The 22,242-nt window shown below is 36.5% G+C and overlaps 1 protein-coding gene across 2 annotated transcripts in view; it reads right to left on the bottom strand.

The window, feature by feature from the left end:
- Positions 1-22,242, bottom strand: part of SETD5 (SET domain containing 5) — a 51,127-nt gene that overhangs the window by 17,380 nt on the left and 11,505 nt on the right. For both annotated transcript variants that reach the window (XM_006888903.1, XM_006888904.1), the window contains 9 exons: positions 21,725-21,873; positions 21,234-21,351; positions 20,326-20,435; positions 19,106-19,349; positions 18,678-18,758; positions 15,771-16,028; positions 14,506-14,826; positions 13,850-14,092; positions 8,828-8,954 (listed from right to left, as the gene is read on the bottom strand). In XM_006888903.1, the coding sequence (XP_006888965.1) occupies positions 8,828-8,954; positions 13,850-14,092; positions 14,506-14,826; positions 15,771-16,028; positions 18,678-18,758; positions 19,106-19,349; positions 20,326-20,435; positions 21,234-21,351; positions 21,725-21,873 (1,651 nt within the window). The remainder of the gene's footprint in view (positions 1-8,827; positions 8,955-13,849; positions 14,093-14,505; positions 14,827-15,770; positions 16,029-18,677; positions 18,759-19,105; positions 19,350-20,325; positions 20,436-21,233; positions 21,352-21,724; positions 21,874-22,242) is intronic.

The following is a 22,242-nucleotide window of genomic DNA, read 5'->3' as shown; positions in this document are numbered from 1 at the left end:
CATTATTATCAATGCATCTTGATTGCATGTTCGATCTATCTCCGACTGTAAAAGTTGGTAGAAATCATCTATTTCTTCTTCTTTGGCTCTGGTGGTGCTCCTGGGCGGAAAGGAAGCAGGGAAGCTGCGCACCGGGGAAGGTCACCTTGGATAATAGCAAAGAGGCATCTTTCAGGTGCACAGAGGGACCAGCGGGAGAACGTGCTCCTGGGCGGAAGGGAAGCCGGCAAGCTGCGCACCGGGGAAGGTCACCTCGGGTAATAGCAAAGAGGCATCTTTCAAGTACACAGAAAAACCGGCAGGAAGAGGTCCTGGGGACAGCCTGCGGCCCTCGGGCCAGAAAGGAAAACATAATCTACACAGGAGTTCTACAGGGCACATCACCTTCCTTTGGAGACAGTACAACTAAACTTAAGAGACACTGGTCAAAAGAAAAAAATGTCAGCAGTTGACATGTTTGGAATCACAGAAGCCAAGAAAGCTTAAGATACAAGCTGTCAGATCATGGGTTGGACAATGGAAGATGTTTTCTGAAGGGACTTGGCAGATGTGAAGGGTATCCTGGTGGAGGGTGGAGCTGGGAAGTAAGTGGGTCAAGGCACTGGGCTAGGGGTGGGGTCAACACTGTAACTAATGCTTAACTCCACAATAAGGGATTTATCTTTCACTGCTCCACAAATTGCTTGTTTGTCAGATACTCCTCTAAATCTGAACATTCAGATTAAGACAGACTAGGAAGAAGGATTGGCCACCCACTTCTGAAATAGCAGGCCTCTGAAAACCCTATGCACAACAGAACACACGCAGACTAACAGAAAGGGCAACCTAGGTAGAACTATCAAGTATGGAAATACAAAGGAGGAGGAACAGTTGTAAGTAGAGCCTAGTGATTGGAACATGGAATGTGAGAACCATGAATGTAGGAAAATTAGAAATTGTTAAGAAAGAAATGGAAGGCATAAATATTGACATATTAGGCACTGGAGAGATGAGATGGACTGGCACGGGGCATTTTGAGTCAGATGACCATATGATATATTACTCTGGAGATGAAAAGACAAGGAAAAATGGGGTTGCCTTCATAGTAAAAAAAGTAATTTCTAGATCCATCTTGAAGTACAACATCATGAGTGACAGGATTATATCCATACACTTACAAGGAAGTCCAGTGAATACAACTATCATTCAGATATATGCACCAACAACCAGAGCCAAAGAAGAAGTTTTTTACTTACTTTTCAAAATATTTTAGTCTGTCATTTCTAAGTATAGATTCATCTGTCAATGCATCCTCATGCTACTATACTAGAACAAGAAAACTGAAACTACACTTTCCACGTTAGGAAGCTGACTGAGATTGCATAAACTTCTCAAGTAGTCAGAGCAGAATTATCACCCAGGAATGTAACATGATCTTCTAATTATTTAAACCTTCATTTATATCCACTGTCCAAGTTTGATCACATTTCAAATTAGCGGTACTTAACAGTTCTTTTTTAACCACTGTGAAAAAGGACACATTCTTCCCTTTATATTATGTTGTTAAAATATAAGAAATGAACATATATTTTGTACTCTATTACTGGTTTCTTTTTTTAATTTTTTTTATTTATACTGGTTTCTAACAGTATTTTATTTCATTTTCTTGGCTTTTCCAGGTAAACAACTGTGTAATTTTCATACAGTGATAGAAGCAAGTGCTTCAACAATTTTTTATTTCTTACACATTTTTTGGTAATCACTCTGGCTAACAATTCACAGTATGATAAACAGTAGTAATAAGGGAAATATTTTGGTAGTTCATATTAAGTCTTATGTAACTTTTTTAAAAACTGCTATTTTACAATTTTTTTCAGATAGAAGGAAAAAATCATTAAGAAAATATGTTACTTTATTGGAAGGTATTTTTGAACGTTACCAAACTCAGGGCATTTCCTCAATTTTGTTGAATAATAGTAACAAATTTTTAGATACTGATCTTATTTTCCTTAGAGTTCTTATTTGGTCAGAATACAGTATTAACTCAAGAGTGCTAAAATAAAACTAAAAATTGGTATTTAAATGACAAATTTACCCTATTGTTTACCCTGTATATAAAATAACACATGTACGTGCATGCATGCATACACACACATGAATAACATCTATGTCCACACATACTTCTAAAGACAGATACTGAAAATAAGAACTAGGGAACAGTATATAAATATTTCTAATGTACATGAAAAATATTCCTAAATTGTAGTATATAAGACTCTTCAATTACTCCAGGAAAGTATTATGGCAAATCTTTAATTCTGATTTGTCCTTAAAAACAGAATGCATTGTCATTAGTATTACAACTTACAGGAATGTTTATTCATTTTGATTCATAAATGATTTGACTGTGCCTCATCTCACATTGTTCCTAGGAGTCTATTCCTTGGATGAACATCATGCATGGGAAGGTGGAGGGACAACAAAGGAGAGGAAGATCCTCAGTCAGGTGGGCTGACACAGTGACTACATAGCACAGGACAGGACAGGGTTCAGATTGGTATAGATCGTACTCAATTTGACAGCATCTAACACCAAAAGTATCTATTTTTAAGTGTTGTGGGATTCCCATTGTTTTCAATGTTAGCAACAATTTATTATAAACATCTTTCTGGTGTTCTCTGTTTTTACCCAAGATCCATTTAATAAAAGCAATGATATTCCTGGTACTACTTCTGCATAAATTCTGGTCAAAAATTAGTCCAGCAAGATTAAGAATGTTGCTAGGATTTTCCTTCCAAGTGATTAGTGTTTGATAATTTCCACATTCTGTTGGATCGTCTTTTTTTGGGAGCTTTTACAGTCAGCCTTCCAAACTTTATGCACAGCCTATTGAGCACATTCACGGCTGTACCTGTTTGTTGCAACAAATAAACTGCTATTCCATCAATTCATGGGGATTTTAGGCAATGCATTCAGTGCAGCCTGACCACTGGTTCATGACCATATGTTACTTCCATAAGTATTTTAATGTTGACCATTTCTTTTTGGTCCAGTAATTCTGTGTATTCCATCTTTTTTGACGCTTTCCATCATCCAATATTATGCCCACAGAAACTTTCAGTATTACAAAGCAATGCTTCAATTTGTCTCTCAGTTCTTTCAGTTTTCAAAGGCATTTGACTGCGTGGCTCATAACAAATTATGGCTAACACTGAGAAGAATGGGAACTCCAGAACACTTAAAATTGTGCTAGGGCAAAAACCTATGTATAGACCAAGAAGCTATTATCCAAACAGAAAAGAGAACAACACAGCATGGTTTAAAAATCAGGAAAGGTGTCCATTATGGTTGCATTCTTACTCCATATTTACTCAATATGTAGGATGAGCAACTCATCAAAGAAGCTGTATAATTATTATTATTATTAGATTTGAAGGAAGACTCATCAATAACCTCCATTATGTAGATGACACAGCCCTGCTTGCAGAAAGTTAACACGTTGCCGCAAAATGACAGCTATAGTGGAAAAAAATGTGTTTCTAAGCACAGGCAGTTTAAAAGTGTGTGGCAACGTGTTAAGAGAACTCAAAATACTTGCTTTAGAAGATCAAAGATTATAGACTTCAATATAGATTATTTATCAACATTAAGAAACAAACAATCCTCCCCACTGGACCAATAAGCAATGCCATGATAGCTGGGAGAAGAGACTGAAGTTGCCAATGACTTAATTTTACTTGGACCTACAAATCAACATTCATGGAAAAGAAATCAAGAAATGAAAAGACACTGGGAAAATTTCCTGGCAAGGATTTTGCCAAAGTGTTAAAGAGCAAGGCTGTAGCTTTAAAGACTATGGTGTGCCAAGTGTTTTCAATTACTTTCATGAAAGTTGGACAATAGGACGATGACGAAGAAATCAACGTGAATAAGCATGTTGGAGAAGCAAAAACAATAAACAAGTCAGTCTTGGAGGAAGTATAACCAGAGTGTTCCTTAAAGGCAAGTATGGCAAAACTTTTGTGTCACAGGTAAAGAGGACATCGGACACAGAGACTAATGACAAGAGATTGTGAAGAGGGTGAAGGACAGGGCAAGGTTCAGATTTGTTGTTCAGAGGGTTGCTATCAGTTGTAGTTGACTTGATGGCCAACAACAACAACATCAACATCTGTTTTAGGCATAGTACACAGGGTGCTAAAGGAAAGGCTTTGCATCTCCGGAGTTTAGAAAGCATCAGTGGCTTCTTGGGAGAAAGAAGGCAGTCTCCTCCTCTACAATTTACAGCCTCTGAAAACCTGCTGGAGAGTCAGTTATGAGTCAATTCTTAACTCTATGGCAGATGACAACAACAGATAAGTACTTTACCATCATTAATGTGTTTTATTGCTTAATTGCTATTTGAGTGACAATTATAAAAAAAAACCCAAAACCACAAAACAAAAAACACCACCACCAAACCATTCATATAAATTTTGTTTTACAATACCCATAACTGTAACTGGACTCTACTTCCTCTCTGTAATTCTTGTCATAATCTATCTACCCTATCCTTTCTTCCTATCTCCAGAAGAGAGAGGGTAAATGCATGGGTAAATGCTGTACTTGTGGCCTTACATTGTTGGTTACTCTTAAGAAATGAGTCCATTATGGTGTTATGGTCACTTTACAGATCTCTCCATTGCCTGTATAAAAACTGAGCCATGAATTGAACGTAATTAATCTTTTTCACTTTATCTTCATGCTTACTGTTTTACATAAACTGTGTATCTTTGAATAAAATCCTGAAAATATGCAAGTTCTTTTCATGAAAAGTGTATGAAGCCTGAGATTACAAACACCTCTTTTTTAAAAAAAGTGTTATTCTTTCACAATTATAGAATCTGAATCACTCTTCAATTCTTAGTATTTAAAAATATGTCTCAGAAAAGGTTTGAGTTGCATGTCTACCCAGTAATATTTCTAGGTATTTTCTTAGTTTTATTAAGCTTGGAAATAAAATGTTACAGGAGCACTTGACAAGAGTATTTTGTTACGAAGACCAATTACACTGGGAAACCCTCCTGTAAGGGATCTATTCAGAGTGCTGAGAAGTGATCCAGGCCATGGTCTTTGCAATTACTTGTCATGCATCAGAGAGCTGGACAATAACTAAGGATGACAGAAGAAGAATCGATGCCTTTGACTTGTGGTGCTGGAGTATAGTCTTGAACATACCATGGACTGCCAAGAAAAAGAGAGAAGTCTGTCTTGGAGAGTGTGAAACCAAGTTTCTCTTGAGGCTAGGATTCCAGGAGGGACCGGTCCTTGGAGAAGGGTATCACTCTTGGAAGGGTAGGAGGGAAGTACAGAGAGGAAGACCATGGATGAGATGGATTTATACAGTTAGCTGGGGCAGTGTGGTAGGTGTGCTAGAATCAGTGAGAGTGACTCAGGACAATGCAGACTTTAGAGCTATTGTACATTGGGTTACTATGAGTCACACAGCTCAGCAGCACTTAACAACAACATGCTGAATACATGAGACAATCAATCTACAGTTTGTATTTAACGTTCTGTTTGATTATGATTCACAGAAATCCCAGAACACAGAACAGGACTGTCAATAGGGTTTCTGAGGCTATATATTTATCATTTTTTGTGTGTGTAACAACAGAAATGAGTTCAAGGTACAGTTGAAGAAGTAATTATTCTGCTTCAGTGTCCTGGGCAAGGTTTTTCTGATGTGACCATTGAAATGGGTTTTAAAAATGTTTTAGTTAACAGTTTAAGTAAAAATAGCACATTAAAAGGAAAATGCAAAGTAAAGACATATTCAACTCAACATTATCCCAGTAATGTATGTAATTTCCCCTTGAAGCAAGTGTCCCCTCTTTCTTCCAAAAGTGATCTCTACTCTGTGTTTTAACAATATGGACTAATTTTCTACACTATTAAAAGACTAGGGAGCTCTGTTGGCCTAGTGAGTGGATAAGAAGCTGTGCTGCAATCACAAGGACACATAATTTGAAGCTATGGGACGGTAATGGATAATCTCCTCTTGTGCAATACAATGCCTCTGAAAATCTATAGGAAGGTAAGCTAGGAGTCAGTTCTGACTATACAGCAAGCACACCACTACCACCACAAAAGAATATTCATGTAGTCAAGCACTTAAAACATTTTATACACTGTAAGAGTCCACTGCAGCCAATGTATCAATTTTTATTGCAGGATAATATTCTACCACAAGAATGTACAAAAATGTATTAATTTTACCACTAGAGAATCCTTTTTCTAATTTTTTATTATAGGGTTACTAGAAGTCATTTTTCTGTATTTTATTCTTGGCACAAAAGTGCAGCCATTCTCTTGGGTATGCACAAGGAGTAAATTGTTACAGAGTAAGTTTATGCTCAATTTTAGAATATTCTGATAAGCAAAGGCTAAGAACTCGTTAAAGAAGTAGATTTCATCACTGTTTTCCTGCAGAGGAGATGGTAGATACAAACCGCTGAACTTTTGGTTAACAGATGAATGCTTTAGGTCAGCACTACCAGGTCTCTCCAAGTACTTGATGAACACGAGCAGTTATCTACTAGGCTTAACTGAAAGGTTGGGGGTTTGAACTTACCCACTGGCTCTGTGGGAGAAGAACCAGTCAACTGAGAAAGAATCATTCACTGCTGTTGATTTGGTTCTAACTCAGTGACCCTTGATCGAGTTCCTGAAGCTGTGAACTCTAATAAGAGAAGATCCCACCTTTCTCTAGAGTGGCTGGCTGGTGGATTAGAACTATAGGAGATGCACAGCCTTTAGGTTATCATTAAACCATCAGAGCTCCTCTGACAGTAAACAAAATCTTACAGAGCATTTCTACTGTGTGACATCTGTTGCTATGAGTTACAATCAACTTACTCGCCCTTAACAACAACAAAGCCTCAAAGCAGATATTGTTATGTACGTTGAATAGGATGCAAATGACAGCTGACACTCCAGCAAGTTTCCGGAGGCTGTAAATCACAAGGGAAAATAATGCTCATCTTTATTCAAAGGAACTGCTGCTGGATTTGAGATGTGGGCGTTGGTTGACAGCTCAACTCTTTACCATTAGACCACCAAAATTCCCTTATAATAGATACTACTACTACTTTTTTTCACTAAGATCCAAAGGAGTTATATAATAAACTTCACATTTGAGCCTGCTTTTCTTCTTCTTCCTCCTCCTTTCTACAACACATACTTAGCTCTGTGTGTCTTAAATTTTTTGGGGGACTGGGAGGAAACGGTAAGCCTGACTGATATCTCTCATCTCTCTTCTTAATGTCTCCTTGGTCTTCTTAAAGGAGCCTTGCTGGTGTAGTACATGACATTTTGGACTGCTTATCAAAAGGCTGGCAGTTCGCATCCAACAGATGCACCAATGCTGAAACATGGACAGTCTCCTATTAAGATTTACAGATTTAGAAACCCAATGAGAGGGTTGTTGTGAATTATAATTGACACAAGAGAAGTGGCTTTTGGCTTTTTGTTTTCTGTGTTCCTAAGTAACAAAAAATATCCAAACCTCTGTCTAAAACAAAAACTAATGTAATAAAAAGGAAACTTCAAAATAAAAACTAATGTAATAAATAAAAATGAAAGTAATTCTTTAGTATTTATACTAAGTTGTAGCAATATAACAAGGTGTTCATTTAAATCAAATGAATAATGCTTAGTAATTTTATTAAATATTTACCTACTGTTTATTTTATTCCAAAAGTACTAGGTACGGGTCCTTCGGAATGTTTTCCAGTTGTAGAAACTAGAGCAGAAGCTCAAAGAAGTTGCCTAAAATTTACATGCACTAGTTTATGAAATATAATTCAATCTAGAAATGGATGAATAAACTAAGTCAGTAATTTAAAAAACTTTCAGTAGCTGACATTAGAAAAAAAATCCAGATATATTACTAGTAACTGTTTCTTTGATTAAATAAAAATCAGGGGTCAAGTCATATTATTTATTCAGAAGCCAATGAACAGGACAATGAGGTGCGATTTATGAGCATCTGAACTAGGTTAGCAGTAGTCTTACACAACCCTTAGTTTCAAATTTGTTTTGGTTGTACAATAGGCAGAAAATGGATTCAGAAATAAACTTACGTAAATATTAATAGTGTTGTGAACTATAGGCAAATTTTCAATTAAGCTGCCATTGGCAGGAAAAAACCAGTAAAAAGACTGTTATGAAATTAGTTAATATCACAAGTTAATGCACTGGTACTTGCAATGAAAATGCCTGAAAAAATGATCATTAGATCAACTGTTAAGATGGACTTTTCAAGGCCATCTACTTTGTTCCCCCAACCCAATACATCAAAACCAACAAAATAAACCCAAATAAGAACCAAATCCAAGAACAAAACAACTCATCAGGTCATTATACTGGATCTAAAGTTGAGTCTTCTAAAAAATTTCATACTAATTGTGCAAGCTCCTCTGAAAACACCCATCTGATATATTGTTTTCTTAACTCATTCCCTACTTTTTAAACCAAGCCCTGACCCAATTCAATCCACCTAACGAATGATGATACTTCTATCAGTATTAAGTGTTTATACCACCATTTTGTTGCCTTTCCCCTCTTAAAAATATGGATACAGATTTCCTAAACTTACTACTTTAAATATATCTAACCTTTTCATAACCATTTCTGCTGTTATCTGTACACTGTCTAGTTCCTTCTTTGTCGTCCTGGGAAAACTGATCCCTGACTTGAGATCTCTTCCTCTGTAAAGACAGATGTAAAGTAACTATTTAGAGAACAATTCTGTGGCCCTGAAATAATTACTGTTCATGTGTCTAGAAAGGTCTTGGAAAGCCGTTACCTGTATTGTCTTTGCAGATGCTAGAAGAGTTACTGTTTTCATCACTTTGGTATAGATGCTGAGTCCTAGTTTCTTGGTGTACGGATGATTGCGTCATCCCTTCTTCCAATGCTTGTTTTATCCAGCGCTATAACAGGAAAACAATGGCGGAATTGTCAATAATCATTTAAAACTACATTTTAAATGTATTAACACATTAATTCAAGAGAAATGCAATCCAACACTCATTCAGTTGCACAGTATTTTATGCCTTGTACTTTAGCAAATGAAAAACACTGCCTCAAAATTTAGATTACAAATGAGAGAAAAAAACAAAAAATAAAAAACAAAACAAAACAAAAAACACACACAAAAAACCCAAACAAAAAACAAAAAAAAGCAACCCCAAAACAAAAACAATACAACCCAGTAAAAAGTGGATTACTGTTCAATATTTCATACATCTTAAGATGGGTAATAAGAACTCTTTAACATTTACTTAAGGGAAAAGTTGATCATATAGTTTGATGCAGCTAGTACACCAAACAAATGCCTATAAGGAAAATAAAGACCTCGTTAAGAGTTATCTTTTGCCTGATATCTGAAGAGATAATAGTAAAAATTCACAGAAAGCAACGAGAATAAGTCTTCACTGTAAGATCAAACTCTAAATAGTATACTTGCAAATGGAAAATGTCATGGAATTTTTACCCTCATTAAAGTATGCATGAAAATGTAAATCATAAGACGGACCTTTTACAGAAATTAGTAAGGAGGAAAAGCAAATAAAGAGTTCATGAATGTGAGTATTGATGAAAAATTGATCTAAACTGAGGAGACATAAATTTAGGCCAGAAAGGAAGACTACCAAGGCTATGAGGATACTTAAGCTAAGCATCCCGAGGGAGGGAGAACATTTCTGTATCTGTACTGCTTTCTCTGAAGATCCAGTTGTAGGTTCTTACCACTCTATGGTTTTCCTGTCCCGACAACAGACAGATCAGTTTTTTAAAAAGAGCAATTTCTGGGTCAGATCTCTCCCAGAGCAGAAGAGCAAAGGTGAATTATTATACCTTTAGAGAACAAACATGGCAGGGAAGCAAAAATTATCTTCATCAAAGTGATCAATTCTGTTAGACTATTCTTTAGAAATGTAAATAATCCATTAAAAGGAACAATTCAGAAAAGGAGAGTGCGACTGGTTGTATGACTGAAATGTATACATAGAAATTGTGAAATAAAACCAACTCAATAAAATTCAGAAAAAGGGGGGGAAATGATATCCAAGAAAATGTTTACTATCCCATAAACGTCAATGTGACTGTCAAATCAAAGTACAATTGTAAACCTGAGATGTTAAAAAAAATGAATGAACATATATAAAAAGATTTCAAGAGTGATTTCAATCACATCAATGTTTTAAGGCATAATCAATTCTCTGAAAAGCCAAAACAAGACCAAGAAACTTAAATACTGATGTGAAGATGAACCACCAAAATCACAGATTGTTACAATTTGGAAGGGACCTTCATAGATCATTTTGTCCAAAGCACTCAACTGAGAAAAATCAGGTCCAAGGAGACAAGTGAATAAAAAACCCTTGTAACAGGCATCTTTAATATAAAGTTTTCTTTTCAGTGTAGATGGCAGAACTCTTTTGGGATCACCATGCTTTGCTCCAAGAGAAGTTAGTTTCTCTTATTGCCAATGCACAGATAATATCTCTATTCTGGCTCTCACAACTACAATAAAGAACATAAAACCAGAAGAGAAACCTTCTAAAGTAATGTGATACTTCCAGGGTTGGTTAGATGTTAGGGCCAAACAAAGGAAACCCAAGTTAAATTCATTCACCCTAGTTCTGTTTCCACAGTATTTCAAGGCTCATAAAAACAAAACACGAACATTTCTTTATATTGAGCAAATTCCAATCACTCCTATGAATAACAAATTAATGTCAGACCTCCCTGCCTCAAGCCTTTCCTATTTATCCCTATCCTAATTCTAGAGAATTATGTCTCTATTTTGATTCTTTCCCTATAGTTGTTAAAAATTTATGAAAACAATTCTTCTTCCTCAGAAACTGTACTGAAGTGCAAACAAGTTTTCAGAAGGGTCAGAGCATGAGAGAAATACTGTTGGAAAAGTTTCATTATTAGCAGGGAAGAATAAAGAAATAAGCTTTCAGTCCCAAAAGCCCTGGACTGAAACCTGTGTCACTCAGAAGTTGTCTCACTTTGGGGCAAGTTATCTAACTTTGTTGAGCTTTAACTCTTTGATGTGAAAAATCAAGACTGACAACCTCAATGTGACAGAGTTGTCATGAAGGATAAATGGGGGGAAAAGGCCAAAGGTCACATAACAGATATTCAGTGAGGATTTATTAACTAAATTTCAAAGACATGAACCGTGATAAACACAAATAATCCTTTAGTATACACTAAATGAAAAAAAAAGCAAAGCAAAAGCAGCGTTTCCTGATTGCCTTACTAAGAAACCTAGTAGAGAAAATATCCCACACTTTTCTAGAGTTAGAACCAAAAGAAAACTCAGCAAAATAAACAATATGTTTTTAGGAACTATGATTCAATTTAATTTAGAAACTCCATGAGCTATTCATCAAATCTTGTGCCAAATACTCAATAAAATGCTCATTTGTTACCACAAAATGCAGATATACAGTTGTAACTATAAATTGCCTTATACAGTTTTTAATTTATGAAGCCTTTACATTTTATAATCAGATAATTAGTAGAAACACAGTTTTAACTAATTCCAGGATGATGGTTTTTCTCCACCTATCTATTTCACTTAACATTCTTTACTGAGATTTTTAGAATTCACAATTTTGTTTAATTAAACATTCTCAGATACTGCATGAGATAAATTCTTTTCAATCTAAACTCTTTTCCCATTTCTATGCAGAACAGTGCCGAGTTATAAATCCTAATTTCAAGTGATTTTGCCCCGTAAAAAGTGACATTTTTGTTTTATAATTTGATATGTTCATAGCACATATTAAAGCAGCAACTTAAACAATTCAGGTTTAAACATAAATTTAAAAACAAATCCTCAGTTTACAGAAAGCAATCTTTCAATGACATTTCAGTGTACATAATCAGAAACTTCATTAAGAATTATTATGATACATACAGATAAAAGTGCTTCAAACAAGGATGATCAGATATGTTTACTGAATAAAACAGATGTGAAGATGACCTACAGACAAAAGTCCTAAACCATAGTCAGGTAAAAAGAGCTCTAAGAAATGGATTTTCTACCCTATCCATCTGAAGTTATGCTCATAAATACTGGTGTTTTTTGTTTTGTTTGTTTTTAAAAAACATACAGGTAGTAAACAGTTGGAAAAGATGGAACAGAAAATTTGTACTATAGCATAAAAATTAAGAAAGCATTTCAAGATGCTAGGCCACACCATTATCACAAATCTACCTGTCTAGGCAAAGACAAAAAAGAAAAGTTTCTTTCACATATATTAGTTAAGCCATCTCTCAATTTGCTCCTCCTTTAGAATAAAGATCAATATTCTCAACCAGTCAACACAACTCTCACAATATAGGTAAGATTTTGAGCTGTTACTCTTCATGAGAACAATGCTACACATAGAATGATTCAAATCACCACCAGAGTTAACATAGGTATTACTAAAGGTTAATCGTAATTTTTATTACAAGGCAGATACTTTGCTCCTGCCCAGATAATCATAAAAAAAAAAAAATAAATTAAGTTTCACTAGCCTGGTATAAGAAGTATGCCCTAATCAAACAGCTTTTGAACTTTTGTAGTATTATTAGTGTCTTTTAAAAAAGAAATTTGCCATTGTTTGTATTTCCATTACTAATCAAATTACTTTATCATGAACCCTGATGGTAAGGATCACATGGTCAAATTTCTCTTTAAAGAGTTTCCCACCCCCCCTACTTGGGAACGTCCCCCAAATAATAAACCAGTAAGTGACTCAGATACTTAAACAATTAGGAAAAGATCTCAACAGTGTGTGATGCTCATTTAGCAATAGTGTTTTTTCCCTTTTGCACAGAACCCTGTGGCCCTCCTCCCTCCATACATATCCCACACCACCTAGCTCATCTTCCACCACCCCCTACCCCCAGAATTAAGTTCTGTTCTTGGGTAAAGAGAAAAGTTTTAAGTTTGGAGGAGTCAGGGAAGACCTGCCTGGAGTTGGAGACTTCATCACATCAAATAATCTACATGCAGCATCCTCATGTACGTGATGCCAGTGGAGGAGGGCAAAGGCAGACACTGAGGAAGGCAGCCTGAATCCAGATCTGAGGATAAGAGAAAAGGGTGTTCCAGGGAACAGACTCTATCTCAAAGGAAGACCAAATGAAAGGTTGTCCTTACTTCTAGAAACAAGGAAACGACATTATAGGGCTGAGGGAGTGATCTATTCCTGAGAGACTCCATTGGAAAATATGTACAGCTTCAGCGAATTAAGAGAGGGTATTCCATAATAAAACAACCACCAAACACTACTGCCACTAGATCAAAAAACTAGAGAGAAGAGAGAGAGGCAAAGAGTCTTTTATTGTAGGTTCCATATCTACTAGGGAATAAACAATCCAACTTGTTATTATTTGATCAATTACAATTAGAATTTTTCTTTTACGGCTGTCAAATCATTATACTGATTAAATGAATTCAAAATATGACTCAATAATTTTAAATGTTTGCAACAGTACTGTAGAGTACCTAGGGCCCAATCGCATACAACAATCACGAAAGGACATTTTAACCCATACCACAAGAAAACACACAGAAACATTCCTCCCTACTGAGCCATCAACTGTTAGGCACATTCATAAATTCGAATGAGTAATGGAGTACCAAGAAAACAGTATGCAGTCCACCTTAGTCCCACTGACACTTGATGTAGCAGTATTCATTGTTAAACTAACTCATTATACACTCACATAAACAGACAATGGATACCTAGAGAGAGTGGGATAGATGCAGAACTACAGGCATCCTGCATGAAAAAAACCATAAACACAGACATACCTTCTTACAGGAGCTGAATGTGCCATCAGGGAGAAGGGGCCTTCGGCGCCTCTCAGGGGTAAAGGGTGAACCAAAGCGAATGTAGTGTTTGGGAGTGGTGCAAATTAATGGGGAATGGATAAGACCAGGTAACATATTCAGAGTCGTTGCTAGTACAGTTGGGTCCGTGGTGATACGTAATGGACACTCAACAGGGCACTCTTGCTTCTCTGCTTTGTCATTCAACCATTCTGTAACTAGATACTACAGTGAAAGAGAAAGAAAGTGGTATTATTAGTTGACACTGTAGATCTAAAAACTGTGCAATAATGCAGCTCACAAGAAAAATTTCATCTAGAAACTAAGGCAGAAATATGGCAGCTACAGCGATTTATCAACTATGCATTCAGAACACAAGGATATATATTATCTTCACCCTCTCCATGCCCACTTGGAAAAGAATTTCTGCTTTAGGGAATACTTAGGCTTTGTGTAAAACGAAGAGAACAAGAGAAAGGTAGGATGGCCACAGTCCTCTTCATGAGAGAATTTACGTAGAATTTTTAATTTCATAATACACAGCTGCCCCGCCCTAACCTAAACTTGTAGAGATTATAGACTCTCACACTTACATAAGATACATTCATCACTAGAACTGCCTCATAAAGATATGTTACCTTTTTGGTTTTCGGGTACTTAGATGTAGCGCGGTTCACATGGACTCCAGTAATTGGTACTATTGCTGGGTCAGACCCTGTTAATTGCCTGCTTTCTCCTAAACTGTCTACATTTCCAGCTTCAGTAGGCGTTACCAAGCTGTTATTTCCACCTTCGTCAAGGGCAGTTTGCGACAACTCTGCTTGCTGTGCAATGGCCTGTTTCTGACGCTTTAGTCTTTGGGCTGAACTTGTCCTGTACCGAGAAATTCGGCTCTTCGGTCGGGGCCGAGAAGGCTTTGCTGGAGGTGGTTTAGGAACTGGTTTTTCAACGACGACATCCTGGAAAAACAAAAGGGTCAAGATCTTACCAAAAATTTCTTATCAGCAAATGTTCTAGCCATTTCCTAATATACTACAAGCAGCCCAAGTGTCTACAGGAGAAAAAGGTAGGGATCTAGAAACAGTAAATGAAAATATATTTCTTTAAGTATAGAAATTCAGACAGTAAGTTAGCTAAAACTGTAGAAAACAGGGTTGGTTATTTCTGTTTCTTTTTTTTTTTTTAAATTTTATTTCACATATTGGGAATTTTTCTAGATAGATAATTGATCTCTGGTTATTTCTGTTTCTAATAGGCATCCATAAAATAGGCCAAAGTTAGCTTGGAGGCAGCCATCTAGTTTCTAGAGTACTTAGCAGGGAAGAGAACACAGAAATGAGTTTGTTTGCTGTTTCCAGGTATTTAAGATATTAGCTTCAGGCTTGGATTAACAGAGAGGGTAAGAGAAAGAAAGGTGAGTGTATCCAGATAATCCTAATAATCCTATGAAAGACGAGCATGTAGCTGTGCTATCCCCAGGAAGTCCATGAGAGAAAGCAAATGATCTCTATGAACAGACCACCAAGTTAGGTTCTAATTTGATGGTATCTAGTCGAGGTAGCACCCTGAATCCCACCAGTTCAACTACTGGGAAAAAATCTCTAAATACATATACATCTTTACTTAGTGTGATATGAGACAAAGTGGAAAAATATCCACTTTAATCATACCTAAAGAATTACACTAGGAAGCACTGGTGGCTTAGTGGTAAAGAGTTGTGCTGCCAAACTAAAGGCACATGGTTCAAACCCACCCAGTGTTCCATGGGAGAAAGATGGGCAATTTTCTCCCATGCATTTTACTGATGAAGAGTCTTGTTACGTGTCTACATGACAATACACAACAACAACAACAGACACTAGCAAAGGTAAGGGTGCCTACATGCAAAATCTTCATTTCTTACCCCTGCTTGGGAAGATCTCCGGGTGTTCACACCAACACTCTGTGGGATGTTTGGGACAGGAACACTTGAAGCAGGGTTGCTGACTTCAGATTCAACAGCTTCCGTTTTAGTCTCATCTACAACAGGAGACTCAGAGGTGGTAGCAATATTCTCTATGTCAGAGTTGCTTTGCTCCACGGACTGATCCCGTCGCTTCTTTCTTTTCTCTAAGTTTTCAAAAGCATGAACGATGGCTTCAACCTTCCTATCTTCTCGGGTCTAGAAAGAAACAGAATGTTTCTTTAGCTAAGAATGTTAGGAGATCTGATGTCCAAAGAGTTAAGTGCTCAGGTGCTAACTAAAAGACTGTCAGTTTGATCTAAGCTGAAGCGTCACAGGGAAAATATCTGGTGATCTGTGTTTTAAAGATTACAGCCAAGAAAACCATCTGTGCAATTCTACTCTGTCAGAAGAATAAACAAATCTGTCTTGGAAGGCGTACAACCAGGGTGCTCCACAAGGGTGAGGTGCTCTATGGAGGAAGGATAGTAAAACTTTATTTCACATACTTGGGGCATTTTGTCAAGAGAAGTCAGTCTATGGAAAAGTGGCAAGTCAGTGAAAGAGCAGAAGACCCTCAACAAGATGAACTAACACAGTGACAATAACAATGGACTTGACTATATCAAAGATGGTGAGGACGGCACAGGATAGGGAAAGGCTGAGATCTTCCGTTCAAAGGTTCACTATGAGTTGTAGACGGTTTGTCATCACCTTGTACTCTGTCACATAGGAGTGCTAAGAGTTGCAATCAACTCGATGGTAAACAACAAGAAACATAGCCTCTAAAAGAAAAAAAAAAGGAAAAAAAAAAAAAAAAAGAACTAACTTGGATAAAAAGAAGCCTCAGCCAAAAAGGGAATTAACAGCTTTTTTTTTTTAAAAAAAGGTCTTAACAAATTTCTATAAAACTCAGTTCACTACCCATAAGTCATATTTTATACATCTAAGCATACTGGGAAAATAGTAAAGATAAAAATAACAAAATTACTTCAAATATTAGGTAACTGAGGAAACAGATATAAAGAAAGGCAAAGCTAGGTATGAACTTTTCAAAAAGAGGTTAACTATTTTGAATTTTTTTTTTTAATAAAAAGTCAAGTCACTACACTCATTTTTCTCAGCATTATCAAAATTGTAAAATAACCAACTGGATTTTCCATGAACTTCTCTCTCTCTCTCAAAAAAAAAAACACAAAAAACAAAAAACAAAAAACAACACCACAAAAAACAAAAAAACTCTTTTCAAGAACAAAAATAACATGATTGGTCGATTGGTCAGTCTCACCATAAAAGAATTTTTTAGTTCTTCACAGAACGTTTTTAAAAATGTCAACATTCACACACATTTAGCAAATTTCAAAGCCAGTGCAAAGCCAGCTGAACACATTATCTATATACATGTACATACATATTTTAATTGTGATTTGAGTGAAAGTCAACAAAGTCGATGTTTCCCATTCAAATATTTTTTTTTCTATACTTAACAGCCACAATGTGATTACATTCTTCCCATTTCTTCTTTTAATTTCCATTTAGCATTCTATCATATCCTCTATTGTCTTCTGAGCCTCATTTGTGACCTTAGACGGTTGGTTATTCTATGTAGTCTGCACCTCCCAGGAGTCACAAGTCACCTCAGACTTGCCTACTGTTTGACTAAAGGTTAAGCCACGAGAATCAACTTTTGTTCCATGTTCAGAGAGTGATTAATACCCAACGTCTCGAGAGGTCCACCAACCTCTGTTAGACCAGTAAAAATGGCCTTTTTTACCAGATGCTCTGCTGGAGAAGGAGGAACAATCTCCTCCTGTACCAGTCAGATCTGATTTGACGGTACACACACACACACACAATTAAAAAAAAAAATTACTTAAAAAAAAATGTCCTTTTTTATGGTTTTGTTCTACATTTCTCCCAATCAAAAATAATCTATTGTGACATCTTTTAGAAAGGTCAGTGGTAAAAAAAAAAGGTCAGTGGTGTTATTTTTGGTCTCAGAACTATATGGTGCTGAAGTTACAGTTCAAGTGGTCCATTAGTCCTTTGTCCTAACTCATTTTATACATGTCTGCTTTTCCCGCTCTTCTTTCATTCTGGACAGGAGATGAACAGCTGCACTTCAGATGGCTTCAGCGTAAGCTTGCAAACCTGAGATGCTACTCACCAAGGCAGGATGAGAATAAGTCTTTGCAGATTACATTATGAAAAACTGATCTGCATGCCCTCCAGAGACTCTAGTCTCAAGGTTCTAGGACCAACAAATGTATTCTTCCAGCATATTTGGTCTTAAGATATTTATCTAGTTTTGTCTCAGACTGGATCTGCATTAAATAGATAGATTTACCATAGATACTAACTTACCTATTTATCTGCTTGTTGATTAAGGTTTGTAACTGCTGGTATTATAGGCTTATGTATGTGTATTGTGCATCAGTCAATATTTTGGAAATCTTATCATTAGCAGGAGTCTAGGAGATATTCTCATTAATAACTTCATCAATTAATAGTTGTTAAATAAAACTACTTTGAATCTGTTTACTTGAAAAAATAAAATATAATGAAGGTTAACTTCCAGAAAAAGTCCAAAATGTAAACTACAGGAGGATAGTATATGTCATCAAGGAAATGAGATGATAAAAACTCAGGAGCACAGGGCTTGGTTCCAACTCAGTGAGTCTACAGGAGAAAGTAGAACTGCCCTATAGGGTTCCCAAGGCTGGAATCTTTAAGGAAGCAGAAAGTCACTATATTTTTCCCATGACTGGCTGATGGGTTAGAACTGTTTTGTTTTCAGTTAGTATCCAAATGCTTATACACTGTGCCACTAGGGCAGAAATTAGAAAAAGGACATTAGAAGGTACCCACCCTTCTACTATGAGGTGAGTTCTCCTGGTCATCTACCACCTCTTCTTTCTCTTCTGGTTTTTCTTCTGGGTTGTTTGTTTCCTTTAAGACAGAGATAATATTTAGTAATTTAATAATAATATAATCATAAATTCAGTTTCTAGGAGATTGGAATAGAAGTCTAAAACTCTTTAGAAACAATTTCTAGTGTTTTATGGTGTCACTAATATAATGAGCATGACACACACCCCCCCCCTGTCTACGTGTAGGAACCTGGAAAAGAACTGAAGAGATGTTATTAATATATAATGTAAAATAAAAATGGACTCACCCTCACCTTGATTTAAAAGGGGATTAAGTATTACTAGAAAACAACAGTGGCAATCTGTGAACTCTTCACTTGCAGAGGATCTATTTTACGATAGTAACATCCGACCAGGCTTGATTACCTCATGATCACTGCATACACTGACTTTTTCTGAAACTTCTGGTTGCTGGTTATTATTCTCTGGAGTCTCATTCTTCTGTTCCATCTCTAGCTCTTTCCGTCGTGCTTTCCTACGCCTGGTTTCTGCTCCAAGGGTGGGCAGGCTTTGAGGAGGTGGAAGTGGCGGTTCTGCAGCATTGGGATTCCTCTTCTGTATAGGGCAATTCCGGTTCCCCTTGTGACATGCACAGTCCACTTTATAATTACTGCTCCAAAGAAATAACCAAAAATGTTTGCCTTCAGTGTCAATAAAAATCAGTTCTATTCTCCATTCTCTTGAAATGTTAGTACAATAATTTCCTCGAGTATTATTTTTAGATAAATTAAACTAAGACATTAAATTAAACTAAGATAAATTAAACTCTCCAAAAGGCGTTCAATACTCTGTTACAGAAACATAACTCAGATGGCCAAGGAGAAAGGAATGAAATTCCTTAACAAATTCAAGTCTCCTGTTTTCAATCTGATTTGTTTAGACCCTTCTTCAGCAGGTTTTTAGACACTATAAATCATATGGGAGGATTAGCTATTCCACAGAACTGCTAGTGGATTTGAAATGCATGGCTTTGGGTTGGCAGCACAACTTCTACTAAGCCACCAGAACTCCCTTCATACTGTTTAGTACGCTATGAATCGGTGAAGAGCTTCATTTATTTTTAGTCCACTTTCACCTGATTCTCTATTCATTATGAACATCTTTTCTTCTTGTTCCTGGGCCAAACATCACTTTACCACATAATCTTTTTTTGCCTGAAGACCACAGGAGAAAGCACTGATTTTATAAAATGTACTGTTATGTTCACATTTGACTTGTTTTTCTCTGTAGTGACATGCAGGCAGACTGCACTATCTAAGAGAAAGAATCCTTAAATTCTCACTCTGTATGGCCCCAGTGGCACTAGTATTCTGTGTATAAAAAGATGCTTCTTTGACTATTCTTGCCATGGAGGCATGAGTCAAAACATTAGGTGACTTCCAAGTAGTACCACTGAATACCCATCTTTTTAATTTTGTTTTCAAAATGAAGATTGTTTTTCCTGCTACAATTTTTAAACAGAAAATGCACTGTGAAAATACTAAGGAAAGAAAGGGAAAAGCAAGAAATAAGAGTAAACTTAATAGACTTGAATAGTTAGCATACATAGCAAACCAGACAATCCAGAAAGGATTCTGAAGTCTTACCAGTTACTGTATTCATAATCAAATGCTATAGTGACTTCAGCATCCTTGGTGATGGCAGATACAGCATAGATACACAGGTGAATCATTCCATCTGCAATCATGTGCCTCACCTGTGTGAACAATGTTTATGGCTGGTGACTTATAATTGAGACCCGAAACTACAGTGGGGAGGGGTGGTGGGGGAGGCAGGAGAGCGATGAATGAGGACATTCATGAGTTAGACTAAAATATTTTTACCAAGAGGGACATAATAGGGACCTCTGGTGGCTTAGTCAGTGGTAAGGAGTTGCACTGCCAGCCCAAAGAATCACCAGCTGCTCCAAGAAGAAAATGGGCAATCTCCTCATGTAAATCTCCTCTCTCTAAAAACCCACTGGAGGGGCAGTTATAGGTCAGTTCTGACTTGATGGTATTTAACAACAGAGGGACACAAATCAGTGTTTTGGATTTTACTCCTGTCTCCAGGAATTAAAACCACATAGTTTATAAGAAAAGCTCAATGGGTCTTCTTTTTGAATCTTACATGGTTGCACTTATTACACTACTGAGTCAAAAGTTCTAGTTCTATCTCTTACTATACATTATCTAAAATAGAAACTTTTTCAGTCAGTTTATGGTTTTGGCCCAATGACATCTACCATACAGTTATTTCTATAATAAAATCTCACTGATTTATCCTGACTAGCTCTCCAAGTTAGCTCTTTGTTAACTTGCTTTTTTATTTTTTCTTTTGCCAATAAAAACCCATTCTTTGCTCATCTAATTAGAAAAAAAGGATTACTTTAACTTTTATTCACTAACAATGGAAGATTATAATCATCAGCTGACAGACCTTCAACTGAGTGAAGTTTTTGGTAAGCTTGTCCTTTGGTGTTTCCATTAAAAGGACATTGCTATAAAAAACTTACCTCTGCATTTGGTGTACAAGATCTTCTGATGAATCGAGCATCATTACCAAAAGTTCGAGCATCCACACACATCTCTACACCATTGAATTTTGAGTAGAAGAGCACAAAGGGGTACGGTCTAGGGATATAATTAAAATTCCTTTAATTTTAAACACAAATAAAAAGGCCACCCCGTGACTCCAAATATAAAGCATATGCTGTCACAGAAACAGCAATCCTTTGCAATACCTCAACTTGGAATCGTCATGTTTATCTGCTTTTGATTAAAACAAGCACATAGCAAGGAATGCTTGGCTTGGGAGTCATGACTGCTATATACATTAAACAATCTGAAGATTATTTTCATTTGTCTATATAGAGTTGATAGACATTAACTTATCTGAGCTGTTATCTTTTTCTCAAGAACATCCTCTTAACCAGGATGATTTTTTTACAATAACAGTAAGCCAGATTCATTTAGGCTCTCTCTGTTCAATGAATAATGTTCTTACTTTTTGAAGAAATGCCCATTGACCTCAAATTGTTGTCGTAACATGACTTTCCCTCGATACTCTATGATAAGAGTGTCCAAAGCCAAATCTCTTGCAGCCCTCAGGATCTTTCGGTGCTTTTGTACACGAGTGACTCTTCCTAGCTGTAGCTAAATAAAACCAGAGTACTAACATTAGAAAATGGCAACAGCAGCCAGGCAGACAAAATATTTTCTACTTGAGGAAAAGGCATCAACATTTTTCAGGTTTCATTTGCTTTGCTGTTATGATCAGAAATTCTGAATAGTGGATAAAACATACTCCATCTAGTGAACTCAGAAAAAAGAGCGAGATGGGCAGAAAGCTCCTAGAAATACAACAGAGATTTTAGTGATTTCACATGCAAATAAATAAATGTCTCTTGATAGAATTATTACTTTCTAGTTAATCTAGGTTTGATTCCTGCTCATTGGACCTCAAGGGCAGCCTGCCAGTGGAGCTTCTAGATGAAGACAGATTAGGAAGAAAGGTCTATTGAG

This window comes from Elephantulus edwardii, unplaced genomic scaffold (assembly GCF_000299155.1).
Source record: "Elephantulus edwardii isolate Elephantulus edwardi_28Jun2011 unplaced genomic scaffold, EleEdw1.0 scaffold00073, whole genome shotgun sequence".
NCBI lineage: Eukaryota > Metazoa > Chordata > Mammalia > Macroscelidea > Macroscelididae > Elephantulus > Elephantulus edwardii.
Note: the sequence above shows the minus strand (reverse complement) of the source record. Positions and strands in the feature narration are given on the sequence as shown.